The sequence below is a fragment of the Myodes glareolus genome, chromosome 4 (genome assembly GCF_982192425.1).
Source record: "Myodes glareolus chromosome 4, mMyoGla1.1, whole genome shotgun sequence".
Taxonomy (NCBI): Eukaryota; Metazoa; Chordata; class Mammalia; order Rodentia; family Cricetidae; genus Myodes; species Myodes glareolus.
Genome location: NC_142029.1, coordinates 20,775,193 through 20,796,419, shown reverse-complemented (window position 1 = coordinate 20,796,419; position 21,227 = coordinate 20,775,193). Strand labels below are relative to the sequence as shown.

General features: G+C 47.8%; 1 protein-coding gene across 6 annotated transcripts in view; it reads left to right on the top strand.

Annotated features, from left to right (window-relative positions):
• Positions 1–21,227, top strand: part of Paqr5 (progestin and adipoQ receptor family member 5) — a 77,290-nt gene that overhangs the window by 33,184 nt on the left and 22,879 nt on the right. Inside the window, exons 2-4 of one of the 6 annotated variants that reach the window (XM_085689198.2) lie at positions 5,635–5,798; positions 5,958–6,105; positions 20,500–20,627. In XM_085689198.2, coding sequence (XP_085545324.1) covers positions 5,722–5,798; positions 5,958–6,105; positions 20,500–20,627 — 353 coding nt within the window. In that variant the 5' untranslated portion in view covers positions 5,635–5,721. Of the gene's footprint in view, positions 1–3,775; positions 3,980–5,634; positions 5,799–5,957; positions 6,106–12,824; positions 12,961–20,140; positions 20,253–20,499; positions 20,628–21,227 lie in introns of those variants that run through there. The other 5 variants (XM_087905300.1, XM_048424301.3, XM_085689200.2 and 2 more) reach the window with 5 other exon arrangements.

The following is a 21,227-nucleotide window of genomic DNA, read 5'->3' as shown; positions in this document are numbered from 1 at the left end:
AATGATGATGTACCTCCTCCCAGCTAACTGTGTCTGAAGGCCATTGAAATGCCATCCTGTGCTCAGTTGGTATTTGGAGGTGCATGGGGACAGTTGGACCATACTTCCCACCTCTGTGCCCATTGTTAGGTCAGCACAGTGAGAAGCTAGTGCTAGGTTTCTGCCACCCATATTTGTTTAAGCAAACCAGCATGAGGGTATCATAGGGACTTCAGAACAAGCTACTTGTCCTTTGGGGGCCTCTCAAGCACACCTTGCCTAAGAGTTCACCCCAGGCCAAGGTGACAACTGTCTGGTAATGATGTAGGAAGAGCCTGAAGTAATAAAATTAGTGCTATAAAGGATTTACTAATATGCTTGCTTAGGAAATACAAAGTAGAACTTAGGTAAAAGAGCACTGACCCCAGTATGGCTGGAAGGTACGGCAGGTGCTGGCCAGGCTGGTTAGAAACTGTAGCAAGAAGATTCTGCACCACAGCTGTTCAAAAGAACAACACTGTTGTACTTAAAAACAATTCTGCTAATACTTTGCTTTGTAAATCTCTCATTTGCCCAAGTGGCCAGACTGGCAGTCTCCTGTGTCTGTTTAATTGTTCAAAGTGTGAGCTGGGGCAGGACCTGAAGGACACTTGAGGATGACATTGTATGTGGAAAGTATAAGCCTAAGGCCTATATGAGCTGGTCAAATGCTCTGTGCGAGGCCAGCTTCCCTTCGTGCATTAGCCAGAACCAGTTGTGATCTTTTTATTAAAGAACCTTCTTCTTTATTAATGTCTAAGGCTGTGGACCGATTCCCCGCTGGGAAGGCAGGTAATTCTGTGACAGTAGCATCCTTTAAACATCTGATTTGAGTTCCAGCTACCTGTTCCTCTCTCGTGGACTCATGTGGGCTCCATGAGAGGAGCCACTCATGGGGTTATGATTAAAACATTACCTTCACAGCAGGCTCTCTATGCTAATTATTTAAAGATTATATTACTAACACTGGTGTGTGTGTGTGTGTGTGTGTGTGTGTGTGTGTGTGTGTAGCCAGAAGAGGATGTCAGATCCCCTAAAGCTACAGTTACAGGTGGTTGATTGTAAGTCATCCCATGTGGGTCCTGGGATTCGAACTCAGGTCCTGTGCAACAGCAGTAAGCGCTGAGCCATCTCTTCAGTCCCTCCATATAAAATATTTCAAAGCTGATTATAAACAGTATAATACAGGCGAGCTCCAGGCTGGGGAGAAATGCTGTCTGACAAAAGGGTGGATAGAACCTGGGGGACGACATATAAGGTTGTCTCTGTCCTTCGTGTGCACACATGTGCGCACACACACACACACACATACATACACACACACACATTTTCTATGGCACAAGATACTTCAGAAATACAGGATCAAAGACCCAGTGAGAACTGTGTTCATGCTCGAGTTCTAGGAAGAGTGGGCAGCCATTTGAAATGTATGATTAGACAGAGTATGGGTGGCCTAATGCGTAGGACCATCAGTGGGAAACCCAGCCAGGCCTGTCTGCTCGGAATCTTTTTTGCCTCTCTGAGCAGCGTACTCTCCTATTGGAGTGGGGGCCTACAAAGGAGTCTAAGACCATGAGTTCTGAGTGTTACAGCTTGCTGTAGGAGAGAGGTGACAGAGGGCAGGGCAGGAAAAGGGCAGAGAGCCCTTGTTTCTGATGCCTTCTAGTCTTCTTCTGTTTAAGTGCTCAGCTTGATGAGGAGTCGTGTCTTGGGAGCCTCTATATATAATAGGCATACAATTAGACAATATTCGTTAGTTGTATGAGGCAACTCAAAAAAGTGACAGTATTTATAAAGAAGATACTATCTTTGATGACACAGATGAAGGCTTCATTCAATACATTTAATAAATGCGGAAAAATTTAAGTACTCTATTAAATACAGTTGGGATTCTATATGTGTGCAAGACTAATAAATCCATGCTAACAATGTGACTAATTGTTGGTTCGTTTATATTACTATAAGTTATTAAATTTTTGTACCCTGTCATTGGGATCCAACTCACCGGATTATTTTGGGCCACCTTATATAACAATATTTGTTAAGTGTCTTCAAGTTTTTGTTGTTGTTGTTGTGATAAAGCACCATTACCAAAAGCAATCAAGGGAGGAAAGGGCTAATTTTTATGTCATAGTGAATGGCAGTCCATCATCATGGGAAGTCAGGACAGGCATTCAAATAGGCTGGAACCTGGAGGCAGGAGCTGACCCAGAGGCCATGGAGGAGGAGCGCTGCTTACTGGCCTGCTCTCCATGGCTTGCTCAGTCTGCTTTCTTATAGTCCCCAGGACCACTAGTCCAGGGATGGCATTGCCCACAGTGAGCTGGGCTCTCCCACACTGATCTTCAGATTAAAAAAAAAAAAAGTACCACAGGTTTACCCACAGGCCAGTCTAGTGGGGGCACTTTCTCAATTGCAGATCCACTTTCCAGAGTAGCTCTAGCTTGTGTCAAATTGATAGAAAACTATCCCACACAGTGGGTTGTTAAGGCTTCAGCTATAGCCTTTAAGGCATAGGGTAGCCCAGCTGAGGTTGTTGTCTTTTAGGGCCGGCACCTGTAAGAATGGAATCCCATCAGGAGATGAATGAGGTACCCAAGTTCAGCTTTTACCTATTATTAATTTTTGGATGCCCTTGAATTTGAGTCCTAATATGAAACCTCCTGCTTATGGTTTTATTTTCATGATTTTTAATGGCTATTTCAGAATAACCCCAGCAAGTCCTTGGAGATCTGTTCCTTCCTTTTTTGAGGTGGTATTTCTTATATTCCAGGCTGCCCTGGAACTCTCTGTATAGCCAAGGATGACCTTGAACCTTTTTGTTTCTTTGTTTTATTTTTCAAGGCAGGGATTCTCTGTGTAGCTCTGGCTGTCCTGGAGCTCACTTTGTAGACCAGGCTGGCCTCAAACTCAGAGAGTCACCTGCCTCTGCCTCAGGGCTCACCTTGAACTTATCTTCCTGCCTCTACCTCCGAGAGCTGGGGTTACAAGTGTGAACCACTATATTTGGTTTATGCTGTGTTCAGGATCAAATCCACAGCTTTATGTATGCTAAGCAAGGACTATGCCAACCGAGAAACATCTCTAGCCCTTTTGTTATTAAAAGACATAGAAACTTCTGTAAGATGAAGTCTTATATGAAGCACTATTAAACTGCATCTTCCTGATGTGTTTGGATTTCATCTTAGAAACTGTGATGGTTAACTTAATTGTGTACTTGACACAACTTGAGAGTCCTAATGAGGGATTGTCAACACTGGGTTGGCCTTTAAGCATGTTTGTGCAAGATTATCTTAAATTAATTGATGTAAGAAAATTAAGGCACCGTGGGTGACATCACTCCCTAGGCAGGGGTTCCTGAATTGCATGAGAATGAAGAAAGTGAGCTCACGGTGATCAAGTGGGCCTATATTCATTTCCGTTGACTGTTGGTGTCACGTGACCAGCTCTCTCAAACTCCTGCCATGGTGACTTCCCTGCAGTGATAGACTATAGCCTGCACATTTTAGCTAGAATAAGCCCTTTGTTCCTAAGTTGCCTTTAAAAAAAAAAAAAATCAGTGCTTTGCCACAGCAAGAGAATTAAAAGTAGAGCAAAAGCCCTTTGGTTCGGTTCAAGCATGTCTCTAGACCTCTGCATAAAGACACAGCAACCCGAGCTGCAATGTTGGCGATCCTGAGGCCAGCAGTCTGATTCTTCTAGTGTCTTTGGAACGAAGAGCTTGTTTCCCAACAGGTAGGACTAAAAGGATCAAGGAGTTCATTCCAGGCTCAGTGATGTCTGAAGGGCTTAAGATCGGCAGTGTGCCACAGCTCCCCATCACCCGCCTCTGGTCTTCTGCAATTATTGACCAACAAAGATGGGCGTTTTAGGTGTTGGCTGACAGCTAACCATGGGAAAGGCATCGTCGCTTTGAATGCTGTGAGACTCTAACAGCAGAAGCCCTGCACTTTTGAAACAGGTCAGTCAAGTTCCGTCTTATCTGCGAATTTGCCTCAGCTTGCTGAGTTGGCAGGAGTGGCTCGCTACTTGCTGCCCAGGCGTAGCACACATCACAAACATTCTGTTTCCCATTATCTCCCAGTGCTCAGGAGAAACTCAGCCTTGGTGTTTTGTGCCAGGATGCAATTCCCTTTCATTGAAGCCAATTCTGTTATTTGTGTGTGGTATATGTGTTCACGTATATGCATGTGGAGGCCAGAAGTTGCTGCGTGTCTTCCCCAGTTGCCTTCCTTTCATTAGTGTGTATGTGTTTGTGAGAGTGTCCAGCCAGCTACAGAGGTCCCAGGAGGGGTGTGACTGGTGGTCCAGAGAGGTTAGGAAAGGTTTCTGGGCCCTCAGAGGCAGCAAAGACTCCCCTCTGTTGATGGGGACATGAAGGAGGCCCTAAGGAGGCAGCAGGCCGTGGTCCAAGGATGATAATGAGAGAAGATCCACACTGTGTTGGTCCCTAGCTTTGCCCTTCCCATATTAAAGCAGCATTTTTGTTTTGTGGGCCTGTCTGAGAACTTTAGATGTCTGTAGTTCATATTATTTACAGTTACTAAACAGTCTTAATCCTGTCTTTGATCAACTTTATTGTTTACTGCAAGTTGCTCTGTCTCCAAGAAGCCCCTTGGATTTTTGCCTGGCCTGGTTCTTTCATGTGAGAGCGCTGTGGTCTGTGCTCTGGACGAGCCGATTCTTCCTTGAGAGCCCTGTGGTCAGTGCGCTTTCTGGATGAGCCGATTCATCTTTAAGAGCGCTATGGTCAGTGCTCTCTCTGGACGAGCCAATTCATCTTTGACCTAGAGCGTAGTTCCTGCCCTCTTTTAAAGTTTCTATTATATTGTGTATGTGTGTGCTTTTGCAAGTGCGTGTGGGTGCCGCGGTAGAAGAGGAGAGGACAGCCTATAGGTTGTCTGTTTTGTTTCCTCCCATGGAGGTCCTGGGGTTTTCAGGCTTGGAGGCAAACAGCTAAACCCTCTCATGCCCCCCCCCATTGTTTCCTTATGTCACCTAGGATGGCACAGGCTTGAGATTCCTCTGCCTACCTAGGAAAGCCTCAGCTTTTCCGAGCTCAGCAACTCTGGGAAAATCATTCTGCTCCTCAGAGGGGAGTGGGTAGCCTCGGGTCCTTTACTACCTTTCTTTTCTAAAATTTTTTTTCCTCCTATTTTCTACCAGTCTCAGTTCATTCTGCTATAGCAAAATATCTTAGATTGGGTAGTTTATAAACCATGAAAATTTAATGTTTCCAGTTCTGAAGGCCAAGAAGTCCAATACCAGGATGGCAGCATCCCAAGACTCTTTCTTCTTCATGGATGGCTCCTTCTTGTGTCCTCCCAGGGCCCAGTGTCAAGAAAGCTCCCTTAGGCCTCTTTTATGATATAAGTACCAATCCCATCCAAAAGACTGGGACTCTCATGACCTCATTACCTTTCAAAGACCTTACTTACTTCATACCACACCAGGGATTAAATTCCAGCATACAGATTTTGAAGGTCAAAACTGGCATATTGCAGTAATCAGCCATTGAAGGATCTAATCGCTTAACTCTGTTAGCATTCTCCGGGTGAGGGATGAAGTAGTCTGGATCGCTGCTTTTAAGAAGTTTTCGCTTTTGTTTTGTGACAGGGTCTCAAATAGCCCAGATTGGCCAGGAGATGAGGATGACCTTGGCCTCCTGATCCCCCCACACACACCTCCTCACGACCAGGCTTGATGGCATTCACCAACATACATAGGCATGCCTGTCTTCTGCAATGCTCTGGATTGAACCCAGGGCCTCATTGTGCCAGGCAAGCGCTCTATCCACAGAGCTCCATTCCCCAGCCATGGGCATCTTGCCTTTTTTGCTATCATTCTAAAGCAACTGTCCGATAGTTGAGCCACCAGATGCCTGATCCAGGTGGAGTTAGGTGGAGTCTGATCTGATTTTCTCTGCTATCCTTTTTCAGGGAAGTCACCCAGATATCCCTGGTATGTCACAGTTCTGAGTGGGACCTGCTGGGAGGCCGGAGAGACCCCAACTGCCTTGCCCAGCCTGGTGTCAAGATGCTGAGTTGGAAGCTCCCTAGACTGTTCCGTGTAGATCAGGTGCCTCAGGTACGTGCTTTTTGTTCCACAGCTGGGTTCCAGGGTCTGCAGGGTCTTCTCTTTTAGGCTGCTCTCCGACCCTCCTGCAGAAATCAGGACCCCCTCACCACACCCATGCACCAGGCCAGCAAAGGATATTCCTTCAATGCAACATCTGTGTTGCATCCAGAAGCAAAGTCCTTAGAGGGACCTTAGGTTTGGGGTAGTCAGAGGAAGTAGGAGCGGCTGCTGGCAGGGAAAAGGCTGCTTAGGGCCTATGGTGGCACTTCAGAGAAGGCTAGGGAACAGTCACCTCAGCGTGGCCCTGCACAGTGTTCTCTCTCTCCCTTACTTCCCACACCTCTGTTTTATTTGAAACAGCCTAGCCTCACTCACAATCCCCCTGCCTTGGCCTCCCCTGGGCAGGAATTATAGGCTCCACCAGCGTTCCTAGCTCCAGCCTCCACTCTCGCAGGAAAACTAGGCCAGGTATGGGGTTGGGCAATGGGGAAGTGTAACAGGTCTTTCTTTGGAATGCCAGCCCCCAAAGAATGACACGGAGAGTTCTCACTAGTTATGAAAGCTTGGCCTTAGCTTAGGTGCATTCCTAACTAGCTCTTAAAACTTAAATTAACCCATTTATATTAATCTATGTTCTGCCACATGGCTTGTCACATCCCCTCAGTACAGCAGTCTGATTTCTGTGTCTGACTGGTGAATCCCCCACCTCTCAGATTCTTCCCAGAGTTTCTCTGCCTGGAAGTCCTGCCTGTCCTCTCCTGCATAGCTATTGGCCATTCAGATTTCTATTTAACCAATCAAAAGGTGTCGTTGGCAGGAAAATGGATGGAGCTAGAAAACATCATTTTGAGTGAGGTAACCCAGACACAGAAAGACAATTATCACATGTACTCACTCATAGGTGGTTTTTAAACATAAAGCAAAGAAAGCCAGCCTACAAACCACAATCCCAGAGAACTTAGACAACGATGCGGACACTAAGAGAGACTCACATAGATCTAATCTACATGGGAAGTAGAAAGTAGAAAAAGATAAGATCTCCTGAATAAGTTGGGAACATGGGGACCTTGGGGGAAGATTGAGTGGGGGAGGGGAGGGGCAGGGAGGGGAGCAGAGAAAAATGTAGAGCTCAATAAAAATCAATTAAAAAATGACCAAAAAAAAGGTGCCGTCGGCAGGTGAGGTGAAAGAGTATCACATCTTCATGCTGTGTGATCCGGTATCCTACAACACAGAAGTACTTGCTTAATAGCTTTTCTTGTCTCCTTTTTGTGGATTCCTAGGACTAGAGAGCCATCCCAACACACATGACACACCCAAACACCCTGCTTTCATATGCTCTAAGATTTTGGTTATATGCTATGTCAAACTGGTATGCCTCCATCTTGCCTTGTAGAGAAAGCTCAAGACTGTACCCGTCTCTGGGTCCAGTTTCCTTCCTACAGGACTGAATAAGAATCAACACTATTTTGTTGTAGGACAGTTCATATGGGAATGAGAGCACTTTGGGCTCAGCTGACTACCATACACTGATGTCTTGTAATACCTAACCAAGCTCAACATTGAACAGAGATCCCTGATAGGCTCCCGTCTGTAGGTCTAGAGCTAGCTGGTGCAGGGAAATGGCGCTGGGCAGAGTCATATGCAGTGCAGAGCAGCTGTGGGACAAGATGAGGAAAGCTGGCCGCTCTAGAGGAAGTCCTTCAGCAGGGCCCTGCCTCTGGTCTCACAGGGCTGTCCGTTCCCTTTGCTGCTCACACATCAGTGACTGTGACCAGTGGGAACACAGGGTAAGTCTTGGATTTATTCATTCGTGACATTTTTATTGACTTCTTCCTGTGTGCAGTATGTTTCTCTACAGGACTCGGAGAAGACTTGCAGGCAAGCCCTGTCCTTATTGGGCTCCTCTGGAGCTCAGGGGCCTCTCAAAACCCTCACGCGTATTTTGTAAAGCAGCTCAGAGGAGAGACAGATGTGCCGCCTCTGTCTCAGGGAGGAAGGGATCAGGAGAGAGGCAATTAAGATGAATTTCAGGGACTGGGAGAATAGCGGGTGGTAAGGTGCTTGTTATGCAAGCCTGAGGACTTGAGCTTAAACCAGACAGAACCCATGTGAAAAAGCTGGTGAGTGCTTGTAACCCCAGCGCTGGGAAGGCAGAGATAGGCACTGGTCCCTGCGGCTCACGGTAAGCCGGTCAGCACGCTTAGCCTAGTCTGCAAGCCCCAGGCCAATGAGTGACTCTCTCTTAAAAAACCAAGATGGATGGCAACTGAGGAAGAACCACCCTGGAGATTGACCTCTGACTTCTACACATATGATCACACATATGCATGCATACATGCATACATGAACACATACACACACAAAACAAATAAATGCAATGAAATTTTAAATCCTTCTAGTTAGTTCTGAGCCTCCTGTAGCTCCCCGGTGCGTGAGGGTAAGGGTGACTTTGCTGTGCTGTCTTCACAGTGCTCCGTGTCTCAGGGCCCAGCTGGGGCTGTAATCCAGGTTCTCCGCTTTTTTTTTTTTTACCGTTTGTTTGAGTCATCTCTTTTCTTCCTTTGCCTTTCAACCCTTCCTGTCGTTACATTTTAGCTGCGCCTTGTGTAAACAGCTTGCGGTGGAGTTTTAGCTTGGCGGCACATGTCTTTTCCTGCACCGTTCATTCTGTGAATGTTCAGAGTGATAGCTAGAGAGGGGTTTGCGTGTGTTTCAACCGTCCTGTGTGACTCTGTCTTCTCTGCTTCTACCACCCACTCCGGTTGTTTGGGAGAAAGTATCACATTCTGAGTTTCTTTGTTGTCTTCTCATTCTGTTTCCCCCTCTACTGATAGACCAGTTTCCCTATCTGCTGGCTTAGAGATCACTTCAACTGCTTTATCACGGACAGCTATACTAGGCACAAGGTGGAGGCAAACAGGCTAAAAGTCACCCAGGATTGGCCAGGAATGCAGCTTAACTGATAGATTACTTATCAAGCACGCCACCAAGTCCCAGGTTCAAGTCCCAGTACCACAGGCCTATCATCTTAACGGTAGTGCATGAGGTGGAGGCAGGAGGATCAGAACTTCATGGCCGTCTTTGGCTGCATAGTGAATTTGAGGTCAGCTGGGCTCCATGAGACCCTGTCGCAAACAAGTTACTCTAGATACCTCAGTGACTTGAGGTGTCAAAGATTTCTTGCACTTCAAGTTACACAGTTGTTAGGAGGTGGCAAAGGCAAGCAGGTGGAAGATCTGCCATTTCCTGGTGGCACCATCTGGAACAGGTGGCTTCCAAGGTCACCACAGAGGGGAAGAGAGAGGACGGCGTCTTCAGTTGGCTTTCCCAGAAACAAATCTGAGACAGAAATAGGGTGTTAGCTAGGGTGCCTTCTCAGATATAGCGCCTTTGAGAAGTGAGGACTGGGGGGGGGGGAGAGCCATGGCATCAGAGGGTCTCCCCATCACACAGGGCCATCACATGCCCATCACACAAGGACTCTGCCATGAGCTTCATCGTTCAGAACTGTCCTGAATGAAGAAAGTAGGTCAGGACTTTGAATTCTTGGTAGATGGGCATGGGCTGACCCTGAGAAGGGAACATAATGAAGGCAAGATTGTGCCCTTTGACCCAAAACAGTTTCCCAGTTTCCCCTAAAGACGTGAGTTGGCCGAGTTCTGAGTGTGTAAAATTCCTCTCTGAATTGCATTGTTGGCTCTGCAGGTAAAGGCGCCTACAGCCAAGGCTGACAACCTGAGTTCGGTCCCCAGGACGCAAATGGTAGAAGGCGAGCCCAATTCCTCCTACTTGTTCTATGACCTCTATACAAGCTCTCTCTCTCTCTCTCTCTCTCTCTCTCTCTCTCTCACACACACACACACACACACACACACACACACACAGTAAATAAACAAACATTTTAAATGTGAAGAAAAATGCACTGTAGTTTCAAGGCATTGTGCTACTTTGAACTGTCCTGGTCTAGAGGTAGCTCTGCCTGGAAATGTCTCAGGACTCCGACCAAGCTTCAAGCAAGTCTGGGAAGTGGGGGAAGCACTTGGGTCGGCTGGTGGATGCTGACCATTTCTGCCATCCTTGACTTCTCGGGCCTGAAGCCTTTTAACTTTGAACAGCTCTGCACATGCATACGTCGTTTCTACGAGAGCCGTATTAAAATCTCATCCTTTGGAGAAACAGCTAGGTCTCTGTTTCGCTTTATCATATTTCCGTCTGTCTTTCTAGACTGTTCTGGAAACCTCCTTTGCTCTTCTTTCAGTTGCTAAATTCTTCCTCAGTCAGGCCTAGACTTCAGCCTGTCCTTTAAATATATTTTTCAATAACACTTTTGTTTGTTTGTTTCTAGAAGTTACTCTAGGCCCTTTTCAAATGTTCCCTCTTTAGATTTGTTTCACTGAGCACAGTTCTTTTATCTTCCAGTGTCTTCTTCAAACTCTTTCTTCTTCCTCCTTCTCTTCCTTTTTTCCCCCCTCTTTTGCTTTTTGGGACAGGGTCTCACTGTGCAGTCCCGACTGGCTTGGAACTTTCTACATAAATCAGATTAGCCTCAAACTCAAGGTGATCCTCCTGCTGCTGCTTCAGAGTGCTGGGATTGCAATCATGCTCTACCACACCTAGCTGTGACTCCATCCCTCCTATCTTCTTTTAAAATTTATTTATTATTTTTGAGGTTTTATGCATTTTTATTTTGTGGGTGCTTGACCACATGCAGTGCTCACGGCGGCCAGCAGAGGGCGTTGGATCTCTTGGATGGTTGTGAGCCACCAGGTTGGGAACTGAACCTAGGTCAGCTGGCCGAGCAACCCGTACCCTGAATCACTGAGCCATCTCTTCAACCCTCGTGCCTCCATTTCTGATCCTGCTCTTGCTGCCGCTTCAGAACTGCCGCTGTTCCTGGGTGTGCATGCTTGAGATGAGGTGGAGAGCCTTGAGGGAGGCTTTGTGCTTGCCTTTGGGAACTGCAAAGCCTTGAGCTCTTTCTGTCGGTAGCTGCCTTACCTATCCACTGGAGATATCTTGATTCTCGGAGACCATGTAGATTTTGACCAAAACCCCACATACAGACGATCAGAAGGGTCTGAATTCTTGGGAGTTGTCTTAGTTGGGGTTTTAATTGCTGTGAGTAGACACCGAGACCATGGCAACTTTTATAAGTGAAATAGTTCAGCCTAACTCGGAAAGAGGATTGAGAGAGGGTCTTAGTTCCACCTAGATAATTTTTTAAGCGTTGGCTAACGATATCCTGTAACAAATGCCACTGGAGAACTCAGCCCATAATTAATATACTCTCCCACCTCAGATCGAATTGGAGATCTCTGATTTCATTGATTTCTTCTAGGCATTGTATATCTTATCTACATCAAATCCACACGTTCTCTCCTCCTAGCCTTCTCACTGGGTGAAATGAGAGTTTAAGGTTAAATTGGCTATGTGTTTCCTAAGTTATCTCATCCTGGGGATCATTCAAAGAATGAGATACACACCTCTGAGCTGTTCCAAAGAGAGCTTTCAGGGGGCTGGAGAGATGGTTTAGTGGTTCAGAGCATTGGCAGCTCTTTCCAAGAACCCAGCTTCAGTTTTCAGTCAATGTTACTTTGCAACCAGCTGTAACTCCAGTTCCAAGGGATCCAGTGCCCTCTTCTGGCCTCCACAGGCATTGCATGCACTCAGTGCACAGACATTACTTGTGAACAAAACATCCACATGTATAAAATAAAAATAAATAAATCTGGAAAAAAAAAGGGTTTCAACTCCAGCAAACAACTGAAAACTTGTACACCCTGCCTGGCCTGGGGCACAGTTTGCAATTTCTGCCAGAGTCTAACCGTTATTGGTTTCCTGCTACTTCCATAACACATTCTTCAAAAATTTGGTGGCTTAAGTAAAAGAGGCCCAGGGGTCTAGCCCAGCACACATGGGACCCCAGGCTTCACCCCAACACTGAAGAAACAGAACAACAATGAATGAGCTGTGTCAGTTCTGTGGGCTGCACACGTGGCATGGATTGGAGGGCTAGAACCCCAGGGAAGGGACTCAGCAGCCAGCGAGAACCTGTTCCTTGCTCTTCCCAGCTTCTAGAAGTGCCCACTCCTCGGCTCCTGACCCACCCTCTCCACCCTGAAATCCAGAACCCTTGCCTTTCTCTGACCACCTTTCTGCCTGCACACCTCTCCCCGGACATCCCCTGGGCTCGCTGTTTCCTGGGCTGCCCTTTCGTGTCCCTGTGTATTAGGTAGCGTTCTTTTTGCCGTGCGTGATGCGCACAACTTAAAAGGAGGAAGGATTAAACTCTGAAAAGGGTTTCAGAGGTTTCAGTGCATCCCAGCAGGGTGTGGTCCAGCAGCTCCCTCACAACACTGTGGCCAGGAAGCAGAGACCAGGATACAGGAAGGGACCAAGACAAGATAGAGGTCCCACAATGCATCTCCACTGATCGAGTTCCTCTAGTCCGGCCCCGCCTCCTGCTTTTCAACCTCTCTCATAATGCTCACAGCCTGCATCCACCAGGTCAGGCATCCGCTGTCTAGGTCAGAGCCCTCAGGATCCAGTCCCTTCCCAACAGGCCCCCAGTACACCATCCCGTGGACGTATTTTAGACTCAAACCATAACAGCCTACCTTTGTTCTCATCTTGTTGCTAAAAAAGGGATGTCCTCTTCTGAGATAAACTGGATTCTGGGCTGGGAAGTGGCGGCACCGAGAAGAGGCAGGAGCCGGGCTGTACGGCAGTATCAGCATCTGCAGAAAACTTGTTAGAAAGCAGCCTCTCCTCTCAGTCTGCTGGGGGTCTTGTCATTCCAGCTCTCCTGAGCAGAAGCAGGCGGAGCAGGAGGTCGAGGCCACTCTCAACTACATAATGAATGTGAGTTCAGCCCGGGATGCATGAAACTATTTCAAATAACAAATAAATGCATAAATAAATAAGCGAAAATCCTAATAGCAGGCACCCAAGTGCAGTGAGACCCTCGGGTGACCTGCCAAGAAGCGGGCTTAGGACCGATGCTGAGCAGCCTTGAAAGAAGCTGAGGCCTAAATCCCACTGGCTGCTTCCTCTCGGCTCTGGGTACCAGAAGACCACGATCAAGATGTGCTCGGGGCTTTTCCTCTGGGGCCTCCCTTCTTGGCTCACAGATGGCTTCCCTCTCGTTGCCTCATCATAGGGTCCTCACTTTGTACACACACACACCTCTGTGTCAATCCAAACCTAATCTTCCTAGTCACCAGCCAGATTCGAGAGCAGCCCATTCTAACAGCTTTGGTGTAAGTGCTATCCTTATGGGAGACTCTCTTGTCCGGCCTGGGGGTGTAGCTCAGACAGAAGACCTGCTTAGAATGTCTGAAGCTTAGAATGTCTGATCTCCAGCAGAGAATGGTGCTACACACCTGTAATCTCAGCACTTAGGAGGTGGAGGCTTTGAATCAGACATTTAAGGTCATCCGTGGGTACATGGGGGAATTCTAGGCCATACAGTGTGTTAGGGGGTAGTAGTATTTTAGCATATACATTTGAGGGGAGGCCTAATTCTGTCCTTAATAACACTTAAAGAAGATACTGAAGCTCAGCGTATAAAACAGGATTGTCCAAAATCATTCCCCAGGGCACGGGATGAGAGCCGCACCTCCCAACAGTGCCCTGCTTAGCAGTACGGGAGAGAACTGTCCTCATGGCCGGAAGTAGAGCCTGAGGCTTGTATGTGGGTTTCAACCTGACTCCTGTAGCCACTGGGAGCATGAGTAGATGGCCTTCCCCTTTTGTCTGTCATGAGGACAATAAAAGACTCGACAAGGTGGTTGTGAAGAGTCTGTGACATTGAGACAGAAAATGAAGAGCATGTGCTAGAAGGCCTCTGCCTTTCCTTTGGCAGCCCCTCTTCCCTTTCCCTTTTCTCACCAGCAAAATCTTATTTACCACAGCCCAGAGACCCCCACTTATTTTCCCTCAGGTGATTTGCAGCTCAATAGCTAGAAAAACCAAAGGATGGAATTTCAGGCTTCAGCTGGCCAGTACACTGGGCTCTCCGTAAGTCAGGGAGTCTTCTGTCGTGCCGAGCCCTTGACAAGCACTAGGAGAGCCAGCTGGCTGATGCGCCCTTCCGCCCCAAGTGCCAGGAGGTTCTCATCGCTAATAGACTGCACGCGACTTGGTTTCATTTCACTCCGAATTGCCCCGTCTGCCACCCTACAGATTCGAAATGGAACCCTACAAATCAGTGCTGCTGTGCAAATAAGCAGGTGCCTCCTTACTCCGAGGGAGGGGGGTCGCTGGAAATGGAGCCAGGCTTCAGAGTAGTGAGGCGATGATTGTAATTTGCCGTTGGGGATCAAACTGAGCTTGGAATACAAAATTGTTTTCAAATGTTCTCTTTGCCGTTTTGATGTATGCAGCCTGTGTTCTGCAAAGATCAGCTCCGTGTGGAGGGTTTTGCTGGGGCTGGGGTGGCGGCAGGGAGGGAACTTGCTTCCTTCTTGTGCTCAGAGCTGCTGGGAGCAGGAGCGCACCTGCGTGCTAGCAATTTGGTCCAGCAAACAGAGGGCAGGGATGGATCTCAGGAGGGGAGGGATGGGTCCGTGTGCTATTTCAAGTGAAACTCACTTTTTCCTGAGTCGCAGAGAGTTGCTGCTGTCTTTATCTGCCCCCTGTCCACCTGCCATGGCTTCTCAGGAGTGCCTTAAAATCCTGCCCACGTCATACAGGCTTGTCATACATGTAAAGGTCAAACTAGAAGAATATGTGGAGGGAGGCTCTAGTCAGTGCCCAGGCCTGGCTTTGGCAAAGACATCTTCTTCCACCCTCAGATTTGGGACCAAGTCTTCCTCCTCCTTTTCCTCATCTTTTTAGACAGAAACATGTAGCCCAGCCTGACCTTGAATGCCATCTGTAGCCAATCTGTAGCTTTTATACACCTGATCCCACTGCTGCCCATCCCTGCCTCAAGTTCTGTTATTCTGGGAAGGCACCACTTTGCCTGGTTTATGCTATACTGAGGAGCAAACCCAGGGCTTCATGATTGCCAAGCAAGCTGTGCTCCATCCCCAGCCCTGGGACCAGATCCTCCACTGTGGTCAACAGGGACAGTATCCCTGTTCTTCCCATCCAGGCCTTTGACTGTTTTCACCTGTGCTGGCCAGAATACTAGGACCCACAAAGAGGAGAGTAGTTGTTGGTGGCATGCTGAGTCGCCTAGGCAGTTTGTGAGGAAGGAAGGAGGGCCATTTGTTGGTTCCCAGCTGCTCAGCCCCGAAATAATCACATAGAAACCATATTACTTAAATCACTGCTTTAGCTTCTTATTGGCTAATTCTTACATATAACCCATCTCCATTAATCTGTGTATTACCACATGGCTTTGGCTTACTGTGTAAAGTTCCATCTGGCGTCTGTTTCCAGCGGTGGGGCTACATGGCTTCTCTCTCACTCTGCCTCCTTTCTCCCAGCATTCAGTTTAGTTTTCCCCACCTACCTAAGTTCTGCCCTGTCAACAGGCCAAGGCAGTTTCTTTATTCAGCAATGGTATTTACAGCATACAGAGGGGACTCCCACATCAGTTCACGGTAAGCCAGGCACATCAGCAGATGGGTGAGCCCAAATCTGGAGCAAGGGCTGGGATATCGAGGTTACTGAGTACCAGCCTCAGCACTCTCCCAGGGTTCAGAATAGGACTTCTACGACAAGCGAAGACTGGTTTGGAATGGGATAGAGGGGTAGAACAAACTGACTGACTTAGACGCTTTTTTTTTTCCTGGATGTTTCCTTATGAGCATAAGGGAAAAGAAGCAGCCTGGGGCATAAGGCACAAGGGTGAAGGCAAAGCATAAGGCTAAGGGCAAGATATCCGACACAAGGTAAAGCATAAGGGTAAAAAGAGGACATAAGGGCATCAGACATAAGGCATAAAAGGGGGTAAAAAAAGAAAGTAAGGGTAAAAGAGATAAGGCATGAGAGTCAAAAAGAAGGAAGGGTAAGAGAAGGGGGTAATCTCTACAAAGCTGTCAGTTTATATAGGCCGACAGACAAGTTAACAATCCCATAGGCGGTAGTAATAGTATCCAGCATGCATTTTCAGAGTCACAAGAAACCGGTGGATCGAATCCCACCTGGTGATGATATCGATAATCGATCAATCGATAGGTCGTTATCGATCGATAAATCGGAAAAAAAAAAGAAACCGGTGGATCTGGCAAGGTGGCACCTTATGTCTCAGAGGGGGCGTGACTGGACACACAGCCTTGGTGGTTACACTAACCTGGAGGCTTGATTTGCGTTAGCATCTAGCTGGTTGAGTTTAAAAAAATCTCTTCTGGGGACCTTGCTTTTGACTCCAGCAGGAGTGAGAATTTTTCTCTCTGAAGCTAGTTTTAGCAACCCAGTCCTTTTTCCTGTATAAACAGTTAGTTTCCCGGGCTATGATCTTATGTTAGTTGGAACCAAGGTAAAGGGTAATACAGACTATTAGTAGCCTGTTAAGCAGAAGACCAGTACATTACACCTTCCCGAGTCTCCTGTGTGAGGTCCTTTCTTATCAGTGACCACTGTCAATAAAGAAACTTTGTGGGGGACTAGTTTTGTGTAGATTTTGGCTCTGAGATTAAGCACTTGGCTGAATCCTTTTCACACCAAGACTTCACAGTGCTGGGGGGAGGAGGAGGCATCCTGTCGCCCTACAGGAAAAGTCAGGTTTAGACACTGCTGGGATACTATGGGAGAAATAAATGCCATGATTTCACAAGACTTTTACAAAATTGACAGTGACTTATCCAAAGGGCAGATGTCCGCCGCAACTCTGCAAATGGATTCTCCAGATGGAGTGTATGTATACTCTTACCATGGATAGTTCAGCTGTCCATTTACTGTATACTTGTGGACTCACCACACTGGGATGCGGCTCAGGCAGGAGAGCGCTTGCCTAGTCTGCTAGAAGCGCTAGGTTTTATCTCCAGAAACTCCATAAGCGGGGTGTGGTGGTGCATGCCATAATCTCAAAACCCTGGAGGTGAAGGCAGGAAGATCAGAAGTTCACAGTCATTCTGTGTATCCAGCTCAAGGCCAGCCTGGGCTATACGAGATCCTTTCCCAAAAAGACAGAATATTAAGATAATTTGGTTTTTTAAAAATGGAAGCAAATCACTTTTATTAGTTAAGGCCCAAACATAATTCAAATTGTATTTCCTTTAAAAATGTATATATTTACTGATTTCTTATATATAAGTTTACAACATCTTTTATTGACAATATAATGCATGTATACAATATACCTTGGTCCTATCCATCCCCAACATCCCGCCCCCTCACTTGACCCCAGTCAAATTGCTGTGTAGTGCCCAAGGAAGCAAAAACAGGGTGTCAGATCCCCTGGAGCTGGTGGTACAAGTGGTTATGTGGCTACAAACCACCATGTGGGTGCTCCAAAGTGAACCCAGGTCTTCTGCAAGAGCAGCGAGTGCAGTTATCTGATGAGCCATCTCTCCAGCCCCAAACTGTATTTCCTGATGAGACCATGAGTCAGCTTCTCTGCCCCCTTCCCTCTGTCTCACCAGTTTACCCAGCACTGAACGGAATGTTTCCAAAAATTTGTATCTCACGCCACAAAGCTGCTGCACTGGTTAGTCTTAACTGTCCACTCGACACAGCCTAGAGTCGCCTGAGAAGGTGAGCCCCAGCTGAGGAACTGTCCAGATCAGACTGTCACCGGCCTGTCTATGCGGGATTCTCTGGGCTGTTAGTTGATGCAGGAGGGCTCGCCCACTCTGAGCGGCATTATTCCCTAGGCAGGTGATCCCGGGCTATGTAAGAAAACTAGCTGAAGCCTGAGCCTGTGAGCAAGCTAGTCAGCAGGCATCATTCTCATGGTTTCTGCTGTATTTTCTGGCTGTGAAGTGAGTCTCTTGATTGGCGTTAACGATGTGTGGAATGGCAAGCAGGCCTGCCTTGAGCTTCCTCTTTGACTTCCCTCAGTGACAGACTGTGATCTGGGATTATAGATCTTTTCTTTTCTGGGTTGCTTTTGGTCTGAGTATTTTATCACAGCAGGAGAAGGGAAACTTTAACACCCACCCTGCAGGTCGCCACCGTCCCGTTTCGTAGGACCCATGGGGCATCAGTGTTTTGCTTCTTTTTGAGATGAAATCTTGCTATGTACTCCAGGTTGGCCTTGGACTCATAGAGATCCTCCTGCCTCAGCCTCCCAAGAGCTAAGATTTCAGGCATGTGCCGCCAGGCCTGGCTTCCAAACATACCTTTTTGCTTACTTTACTTATGCTGGGAACTCGTGACTAGAACCGCAAGAGGGGGAGCAGCTCTGCTCGGTACAGTGCTTTGCTTTTGTTTTCGGTGCTGTGGATAAAACTCGAGTCTTCGTGCATGCTGAGTCGGTGAGGCTCTGCAACTGTCCCCTCCTCCCTCAAGAAGACAAAGGGGAAACTTTAGGAAGTGTGGCTTGACCTCCATCATGGGGACTAAATACTAGGCAATACTGTAATAATTTGTCTCTGTCAACCTACACCTGTATAGTGTGTGTGTATGCATGTGTGTGTGTGTGTGTGTATGCATGTGTGTGTGTAGCATGCATGTGTGGACATCAGAAGACAACTTTCAGGAGTCATTTCTCTTCTTCCACCATGTGGGTTTTGGAATTGAACTCGGATCATCAGGCTTGGCAGTAAGCACCTTCACCTAGGGAGTCATCTCTCTAGGTATAATTTACCTTCCAAAGGTTATGACAGTCTTTGAACCATGCCTTTGCAATCAGTGTTTCTAACCAGGCATGATGACTTACATGTGTAATGTCAGTGTTTGAGAGGCGGAAGCAGGAGGGCTGCCAAGAGTTTGAGGTCAGCCCGAGCTATCCAGAGGACGCCTTTGTCACAAAATAAACAAAATCAGTGTTCTTAACCAGAATTAGATGTTGCCTCCAAGAGACTGTCCCAGTATTTGGAGACATTTGGGGTTGTCATAACTTGGCATGGAAAGGGGTGTGCACTTAAGAGTACTTCTAGCAGGTAGCAGGTAGATGGCCCGGGCGCACAGTGAGCCAGTCTTGCACAGCAAGGAACCATCTGGCCCCAAATGCCAGAAGTGTGAAGAAACCTTGAGCTAAGCAACACAAAAAGGAAGATTCATTTCCTGCTAGCCAACTAGCCCGACAAATGGACCCCTTTCCTCTTCAGTGTTCTCCCCAATCCCTGCCCCACTGTGAGAGTATGCCTCTCCAGTCGTGGCAGGACTATGTTCTACTTTTCTTCACGTGATGTTACCCTCTGAGATGGGGCCCATGTGCCCCGGTGTGTTGTCAGTTACCGTTTGTATGTGTGCATGCGTGTTCACATGCGGGTCAGAGGTTGACACTGGGCGGCTTCCTCATTGCTTCACCACCTTGTCTATCCATTTATTTATTGAGGCGGGGGTCTCATTATGTAACCTTGACTGACCTGGCATGTGCTACCTAGACCATGCTGGCCTTGAACTCACAGCGCTCTCCCTGGCTCTGCTTCTTGAGGCGTGCACTGCCATACCCAGTTGCCACCAAATTCTTTGAGACAGGGTCTTGTCCTAAACCCAGAATACTCACCGGCTGATAGAGTGGCTGGCCAGCAAACTCCAGGGATCCTTGTCTCCACCTCTCCAGCATTGGGGTTACAGGCCCTCGCTGCTTCCCGTGCTTGGTACCTCACCCTGGCACTCGAAATCCAAACTCATGTCCTTATGTTTACACAACAGACCCTTCACCCACTGAGCCATCTCCTAGCCCTTTGGTTACCATTTTAATGGCTATAATACAATACTTCGGACAAGTCAATGCCCCACATCTTACCTAGCCAGTCTAAGTTTCTTTCTGGAGGCACTGGGGGAAGAAAAAGTAGTGCTTACCAGTGGTCTCCTGGGGACTGTGGCTCAGTGACCCTGCTGTGGCCAGCCTCCTCTTCCCACAGCCCAGGCTTTGGCCTCATCATCAAAAGGCCTTTATGAAGTCTCTGTGAATGCCTCATCCCACTGGGAGGCTCTACTGCAGAGATTGCCCCACCGGCCTCTGACATCCAGGGCAGGCTGGCTCAGGCAGACAGCATATATGTGAGCCAACCACAAAGACATCTAAAGACCAGGCCATTGGCCTTAGGCAGAGTGTAAACACGGACTCTTAGATAACATTCATGCCAAGGGTAAGCATAGCCGGGAATGCAGAGCCAGATTGCACTCCCAAAGCCAGTCTGGCCCTTAGATCCCAACTGGCTAGGGACGACTTGGAGGACAGGGTTCTCAGAAGCTCCTGGGGAGAGAGTGGACAAAGGCAGGGAGGCTGAGGACCAGGTCAAGGAACTACTCAGTCACCCAGGAAACTTGATGCTAGCCAGAGCCACCCCTCCCTTTGTCTCACCTCCTTGCCCCTTCCTTGTCTTCCCTCCACAGGTGTTCCATGAGCAGGGCATCCTCTTTGGCTACCGACACCCACAGAGTTCCGCCACTGCCTGTATCCTCAGCCTTTTCCAAATGACCAATGAGACCCTCAACATCTGGACGCACTTGCTACCCTTCTGGTACCTTCGCCCCCTCCCTGGACAGCCAATCTCATTCGGGATCCCTGGGGACTAGACTTTGTAAAACACAGCTGGGTGGCAGGGAGATTTTATGCTAGGGCCGGGGGGTCCCCTCTGTGGGTACAGGTGCATGGGTGACGGGGGAAGGAGCCGGGACTGTCACGGACTAAGCGCCAGGCTGTGGACTGCCATAGGATTCTAGGGTTTCTGTTGACCGGGTAGTATTTATCTTCATCTCTTCCAGTCTTACAGGCTTTGCTGGTCTTTGAGAAGTCTTTATTAAAATGTCACTAACTTGAGCAAGTCACTTAATCTCTCTGAGCCGGGCATTTTCTGCCTGTAGAGCAGACACGATCCTCTGTCTGTGCCTTGGGGTGCTGTGAGGACTGAGAGAAGACCCTAATAAAGACAAAGAGGCAGGAGCTGGAGACGTAGCTCGGGTTGTAGTGTGTGTGCGGCAAGTTCTGCTGTCAAACCCTAGTACTGCATGAACCAGGCCTGGAAGCCTCACACTCCTCAGGACTCTGCAGGTAGAGGCGGGAAGAGTTCAAGGTCATCTTCAGCTACATAGTGAGTTTGAGGCCAGCCTGGGCTACATAA